This window comes from Ixodes scapularis, unplaced genomic scaffold (genome assembly GCF_016920785.2).
Source record: "Ixodes scapularis isolate PalLabHiFi unplaced genomic scaffold, ASM1692078v2 ptg000005l_1___fragment_1__unscaffolded, whole genome shotgun sequence".
NCBI classification, from domain to species: Eukaryota; Metazoa; Arthropoda; class Arachnida; order Ixodida; family Ixodidae; genus Ixodes; species Ixodes scapularis.
Genome location: NW_024609885.1, coordinates 2890130 through 2897879, shown reverse-complemented (window position 1 = coordinate 2897879; position 7750 = coordinate 2890130). Strand labels below are relative to the sequence as shown.

The 7750-nt window shown below is 51.7% G+C and overlaps 1 protein-coding gene across 1 annotated transcript; it reads left to right on the top strand.

Annotated features, from left to right (window-relative positions):
- The first annotated feature begins 3608 nt into the window (after positions 1–3608).
- On the top strand, positions 3609–5666 carry LOC121833860. The gene is made up of 2 exons (XM_042287573.1): positions 3609–4250; positions 4386–5666. Exons 1-2 carry the CDS (start codon positions 3609–3611, stop codon positions 5664–5666), a joined length of 1923 nt encoding a protein of 640 aa, XP_042143507.1.
- Positions 5667–7750: the final 2084 nt, after the last annotated feature.

Sequence of the window (7750 nt, the reverse complement as noted above, 5' to 3'; positions counted from 1 at the left end):
CAATACTTGGCGACCTACGCTCAATCTCTCGAACATCTTCAAATCAGCAACAACGGTGGCCGTATCAGGAACGAGGGATTGATTCATCTGGCTCCTTTGCGTCGACTCAAGAGTTTGTGTCTGACTGGAATAAGAAACGCCTGTCGAGCTGTCCTTCGAGTGATATTGCAGAACAACGAATCTATATACGCTATCTTGGTGATAACGACGGAACTCTTCGCCTCTAAAGATAACGTGACGCACTTCGTCTTTTGCGCTTCGAATCAGTTGAGTCAGGAAATGTACGATTTTGTTTTTTGTAGCGAAACGTTATCTCCGTTTTCAGATAGCGAGTGAGGGTATATATATATATATGTACTCGCACGTACTACGCTTACAGCAAAGCTAACCCTACCCTCTCCCCCGACATCACGACACGACACGACTACCACCCTATAACCCAAAGCGACAATGGCTCGACTAGACAGGTCCCCATCTCTCCCGCTGGCCGACACCTGCGTACAAGTGTTCGCTCAGTCCAGAGTGTCAAGCGCGGTGGATTGGAAAACAGTGGTGCTTAGTATATACCACGAAAAAGAGGGCTACGCTTGGGACAACGTGGAAGGGCAAATTCACTGTGCGTATACCGAAATTTCAATATTAAGAATCTTTCCTACGCACATCACATTCTTGGAGTTGGTGCACTATCCAATGCTGCGAGACCGCCACGTCAGTGATTTGGTTCGTTTCTACCCGAACATCAAGACTTTGCTCCTACGTCACGCACCCGGCTTGACCAACGACTCTGTAAAGTGCTTAGCGGACGGTCTACCTAATTTGACTCACTTGCAGATTGATCGTGCCTAGACCTAGACGACGAAGCCTTGATGTATCTCGCAGAAAAGAGGATCATCGACGTTGGCATACGGAGCCTCTGCATGACCGGACTCGGATTTATACGCCGAGAAACGCTTCACCAATTTCTCAACGTGCATCGAAGACTGACTACTCACCGCTAGAGACGTCCCCAACAAAAACGTCTACCTTGGTGAATACACTCTGTGTATTTCTAGCACAGTGTCTCCGTCACTAAGAAACATTGCGCCAACCGACCTAGACGTTATCGAAGGTGTGGACGGTGTTGCGGGTGACATCGAGTACAAAGACCTCGACAGTGACGACGGTGACGGTGACGACGGCTACAGTGACGACTACGACAGTGACGCCGACGAATATCTCGAATCGGACGACGACAGAATGCTGGGTCCGATCGTCCTAAACACCTTCAACTACGACGAAGGAGAAGACTCAATGGGCGAAGAAGACGACTGAGTTATGCTTGAAAATAAATATTTCGCGTGCTTATATTTTTGAGTCACGAATCGTTCTTTTGCATGCACACTACACTAGTGCCAGTACAAATAGTTTATTTAATGAATTCGATACATTCCACTCACTGCAGATTTACAAAGGCAACACACAGATTGCTCTCTCGAATTGTAAATCATTGGAAATAGACAATTTAAACATAAGGCGGCGTGGGCACAGGGCAAAGTAACTATACACACCGGACAGTTCATGCAGACGACGCAAATCGTCGTGGACGGATCGGACCGCTTCATGGAGATGCTCGTCTTGTCGATGCGCGTGGGATACGGACGTCCTACGCTCAGCGCTGAAAAAGAATCGCTGTTTTCGAGAAAGGACTTTAGCTTGTTCGGACAGGAAAGATCAAACTTGGAAGTGGCCAATGCTGTTATAAAGTCTAGGCTGTATTTGTTTGAGACAAACTCAATGTCCTTGGTATATTCTAGCAACCAAAATAAATCGCTATTTCTATACACGTCGGACACCTCCTTGATGTAGGTTACGCTCGCGCACAATCGAAGATAGGGGCAGCGAGGGTTGTACTTGGCGTGTTCCTCGACTGGGTCGTCGTAGTCGGCTTCCCACGAAAGCAACCGAAGTCCGCAACAAAAGCATTCCACGGTCCGATCGGTCAGGTAATAAAATCCCGCAGATGCCATGTAATCCACGTCAAAGACGTCTTCTTCTTTCGGCCGAGCGTCGAAGGAGGCGAACCTCGCAGTGTAAGTCTGAAACTCGGGCCTAAAGGCAAGCGCTCGTTCGGTCACCACCGCCGAGACGTCTGGACTCAGCGTGCGTAGCGGTGCGTCACAGTCAGATTCGTGCAGTCCTTGGGGAAGTGTTTCGTCCGAGGCCACGATAGTAGAGAGTTGAGTCTTTTGCTGGCACATCGAGCAGCTGAGAATCCGCTTCTACGGATCGTAGGCGAGTCCTGCCATGGCAAAGTCCTTGGGTGTGGGGGTACTGTTGTGCAAAGGCCACGTCGCAAAAGTTTTAAAGTCGGACATCACCTTGGCCACAGTCGGGTCGTGGTCGAACAGTCTCCAGTAGAAAGACATGTTCTTAAGCAAAGTAGACTCTAGAAATAAAGTCGATTTTGAGTCTACGGGCCTTGCAATGTTTGAATAATATGGTGCAGTCGAAACACGACACGCAGTGTCCGCACGGCAAGTAGGCAATGTTAGCCGGAGCCTTCATGCATACGATGCACCTCTTAGTTGATTCGTCTCGTGACTTTATAGCGGAATAGTGCGTATCACAGATCGCGCTATCTATCACAAAGTTACCCCACCTACCGATAGCCTTGTGATCGAACGAAGGAAGGGCGTTCACTGGCTCAAACAGAGTGTGACTGCCCAACGGAGTCGCCTTGCTGCTCCGAATGGCACTCACCATCGCCGATACGTTCAAGGGATGCGTCAGGTTGGCCGTGTACAGAGTACTCATAGTCCTGTTGCGGAACTTTGGGTCCTTGACGAGATCGTCGATCTCGGGAAAGTGAGACGCCCAGTACATCTCGCTCCTGTAAAACTTTTCGACTGCATCGTGCACGTAGTAATAGGTCTTGTTCACTCGTAGAAACACGCAATTGGGGGACCTGCGGGCGTGTAGCAGCCACGGATCGTCTTCTTCGCAGTCGAGGATCGAAAATACTTGCACCCCGCAGTAGAAACAAACGAATATGCGGGTCACTATCTGTTCGCGGGAGAGGTAGCCCTGCTCGTCGTCGTGCGAGCAGAAAAAGCCGGCCTTGGCGAACGCAGGGCCTCGAACATCGTGAAAGGTCTTGGCTCGAATCTTCTCGTCGACGTATCTCTTGTAGACCGGGTGAGAGTAGCTCGGCAAGACGGACACGACCCTTGCTACGTTCAGCCGCGGGTCCCTGTACTGCTCGAGAAACTTGCACGGCATTCGGCGGTGAAGGTCCATCGGGTGAAACGTGAGCGTCTCCCAGTCCTGTTCGGCGACTTGAAATTTGCAGTGCCGACAGTAGATGTGTTTCCGGTCAGCGCAATATTCTAGGCCGGCATAGGCAAAGTCTCGAGGCGTGGCTCTGGTGCGAAGTCGCCATTTGGCGAACGTCTTGAAGCGACGCACGACTTCCTTGCTTATGGGATCCGTAACGAGGTGCGCCATAGCGACGATAATGAGAGGAGCCCTCTACTCGGTGCGCAATATATATTCTCTCCATATCTAGGTTGACCTCGACTGGGAGCGGAGTCGACCTCCCATAGGCGGTAGCAATTTTGTTTATTATAAAAATGTCTGTCGCAGAAAATTTTTTAGACCTGTTGAAAAAGGGACGATGTCAACACTCGGTGAATCACGAAGACGCCACCGATATTTTATTACCCGTATTCCGGCAGCGGGGAAATCAAAACGTGTCTTACAGGAGAGATGGCGATAAATACGTGCCCACGCTCCCGAACGACACGTCGACCTTACTTGGCTACTCGTCCAAGAAACTCATGCAGCACATTACCAAGGCGCGCACGACGCTCCTGACCAACGGAGATGTGGAACCTGTTGCGGATATGCTCTTTCGCGTTTTCGAGCTCGGTAGTAACATACTGATGACGGTCGACATGGATCAGATGGCCATCCAAACGCTCCTGAAAGACAATACAGTATTTCACTGCGTAATGGGAATCGAATACGTACGAAACAGTCTCAACATACTTAGGAAAACCTCTTCCTCGTCGACCACTCAGCGCGTCATCAGGGATCTGAAGCCGTACGTGGACGCGTACGCTACTGCCATTCTGCGCCTGCTACTCCTCTACATCGAAGGGATATTTTCCCATGCGCGCGAGGCGACTCGCGGTATGGCGGTGGGCGCAAGGACGGCAGCCAAGATTACGGCGGTCATGCTAGTATCCCTGTGCAACTACGCGGCGGTGCGCGTAAAGTGCAACCCCATCTTTCAGTTTGAGAGCGCCATGGGCCACAACTGGCTCGACGTGGCCAACGGTCTCAGCCTCGTGCACAGGATCACGCAGCCACACACCGTCAACGAAAACATTGTCGGGGCCATTCGCGTAAAGTTTTCGCAAAACAACAAGCCACAGGACGTCATCAACCTTCTGGTCGAAGAGAGCAACAGGTTGTACACGAGTAACGTCGAGAACGGAGTGTACCGCTGCGACACCGACTACATGACGCTCCGGACCGTCATGCCGGCCGAGCGGGTCACGGACGACGTCAACATCATCGATCCGGCCATCTCTACGACGCTGCGTGACCACAACGAGCTCATCATGAAGAGTTCCGACACGATCCCCGTGCCGCGTACCAACCACTACGTGCTAGCCCTGCAGAAGGAGAAGGCGCCGGCCACCGAGGTGTCGGTCCTTAACATCGCCTCCATCATAGAACAGTGCATGAGCAACGGGCGCGTGGACTCTCGCTTCGTCGAAGTGCACAAACAGTCGGACCAGGGCATGCAGGAGCACAACAAATTTTACAGCCAGGCCTGTTGCGTCTCGCCCCGTAACCTCGGTCTGTTTCTACAGTGCCTAAACTTTGAGATGATGGACTCGGACATGTTTGGGGCCACCTTACAGTGCCTCAAGATGACCAAGGGCATACCCACTCCGCGCCAGGAAGAAATTGCCACCTACTCAAACACGGCGCTATTTCGGATGGCCACCAACCTGTTTTATCACACGCGTTTCTGCAGGAGCTACCGCGGCGAAAACACCTACCTGTACGACTCGCGCTTCTTTAACGACTTTCTACTCTGGGTCCAGTCGCCCAACTGTCTGGAACACCACATCTCGCCTAGCGTGTCGTCGTCCATCATCTCGTGGTGCACGTCCATGTCTACTGCCATGCACACTACGCGCGACGCCAACGGAGCGAAGTGCGCCATGGCGGCCATATCCACGTGCGAGGTGGACCAACGCGTACTAGCCGACTTTTTGAACATGTTCATCAAGCTCTTTATCGAGGACGAGACCGAGATTAGCGTCATCAACAAGAAATTTCTCGAGAAGGAACTACTCGAGGCTTTTGCCTCCGTGTCTAATTGCTACAACCTGTTTAGGGGGCAGTTTGTTTCGGCGACGGCCTTGCGCCTCTTCCTAGCCCGTTGTAGGTGGTCCGTGGCCGACGACGTGGAAGTCATCGTTCCGGTCGAAACAAAGTTTCTCAACAGACTGATATGCGACAGCGACGACCTGTTGTCCAACTCGATGCGAGACAAGCCCCGTAAAACCATGGAAGACGTCTCCACGATGATGGCGCCGCTACTCTCCAATCCATCCACGTCCGCGCCTCACAGCAAGGACGACGACAGCAACGTGCCCATATGCATTTAAAATAAAAAACCGCCAACGCCCCCATATACATTAACAAAAAGGTTCGGTGACTGATTTGAACGATCGAGGGAGTAAAATGTTGAAACAGGTCACGTTCGTCGATATCTTTTCGCAACAAAAAATGAGGACCCTGCGAGACTATCTCCATTGCGAACTGGACCTTTCGGTATCGATACCCTATAAAATCTGGATCGCTATCGCAAATTTCTTTATTCAAAACAACGTCCCATCGGTCGTAGAGGGAGCAGAGTGTTGTCAGAAAGACAGCTCGTCGTCCCACTATCTACTCGTCTTTTCATACAGGGACAAGGACGCCAACCGAGTGGTGGTGGACTGCATAAACTTCATCAACGTGCTGCGCGATCTCAAGGTGCACGACGTGATATGCACCAAGCACTACGTCTACCTCTACGTCCGTCACTCGTCGGCGCATCACAACGTGCATGCAATTCTACCCTTTCTCCACCACGTTCTGCAAAGCTATGTAAACGACAAGACGACCACTTTGCCACTCGATTACACTTTCGATCCCCTGGAAGAACAAGAATCCTTCTTCGACGTGATTCCAGTCACGTACCACGGCACCTACGAGGTGACCACCTCTCTACCGGCGCTCGTGGCCAAAATCAAACCCAAGGAAGACGGACAGTATGTGTCAGATCGCCTTTATTGCGAGAAGCATTGGATGTGTCTACACAATCTGGTCGTCTTGAGGCTCGTCGACTGTTTCTACTACATCACTATACAGAAATTGCAGATATTAAAAGATGTTACAAAGTCAAACATTACGTCCACCAACGACTATGGCATTTACAAAGTGTCGTATTACAAGAAGTGACTCGCTTTCGCTTGTGTTTGTCTGCTTTGCCTAAAATAAACGCTTACGCTAGCTTGCACGCTGCTATACATCTGTGTCTCTATATGTGTGCGTCTGTGTGTGTGTGTGTCCAAACAAACGTTCTTTTATTCACAACATGTCGTTGTAAATGGCGTCGAAACTAGGAAATCGAAGGTTGCTCAGTCACCGCTTGTTCTTCTTATAGGCCCGTCTGATGAGGCTAGTGGTGAACGTGCGAGACCAGTCGCTGCTCTGTCTAAAGATGCACAAGACGCGTCGTAGATCCATCGTCTTGATGCAGGGACACAGACAGCGGGTCTCGTACCACTTGTAGACGGCAGCAAGGGCTTCCACGTCCGACCAATTGTCGTAGTCGTCATCAAACTCCATAGCACCCATCATGTAGAGCGCCGAAAGCGCCTTGATGGCGCTGGAAACCGCAAGGTGTTCGCCGCTAGATTCGATAACGTAAGCTCGTATGTCCACCGCAGATTCCAACGCGTCGCTGGCCTTTAGGGCCCTTATGACGCTCGCAACGTCGGCGAGACTCACGCGGCACGCCTTGTTCTGCCCCATGGTCGTGATCGGTCGCGTGACGAAAGCGTTTGTTGTCGCGTCCCTCTCTACAACGCGGTCTTCGTACACAAACTCTACGGGCTTTACGTACCACGCTAGCCGGTCCTGCTGCGTGGTGTAGAGCGCGGTGTACTGAAGCAGCTTCAGGTATTTCGTGACAATCTCCTCTACTTTCTGCCGACGCTCGTTCGCCTTGGGCCAGTCCTTGGACATTGCGGCCGCTCGCCTCCGCGTAGTGGACCCTTCCATAGGTGCCGCGGCATCGACCGCCGCCAGTAAAATGTCAAAGAAGCTAGTCTCCTTCGTTGCGGCGTTCATCATTGCGCGAAACAGGTCCACCTTCTTGCCGTCCACCTTTTTAGATGAGCTTATCATAAACGGGAGCATCTCGTAGCCGCCGTACAGCAAGATTGGCACCACAAACGACAGCGGGTGAAGATCGGAACTACTGACGCGTACAGCGCGAGTAAAGAAATCGTCCTTGATGTGGTAGTAACCCGCCTGACGACTGGGAAGAGACTTGTCCAGCAGAGACACGGCGTGTTGCACGCCGCCAAACTCGAACCTGTGTTCGTCCTGTCGCTTCTTACTCTCGCTGTACTGGCGGGCCGAATACACGTAGACGTCTCGCGAGGGTATCTTTTCCACGACCGCAGCTACCCCGAGGAGA

Bases quoted from the DNA above. Each gene is read 5' to 3' on its own strand.
- LOC121833860 (XM_042287573.1), top strand. From the start codon at position 3,609: ATGTCTGTCGCAGAAAATTTTTTAGACCTGTTGAAAAAGGGACGATGT. The intron at 4,251-4,385 runs GTAAAGTGCAAC...GGGGCCATTCGC, and splicing joins GCAACTACGCGGCGGTGCGC to GTAAAGTTTTCGCAAAACAA.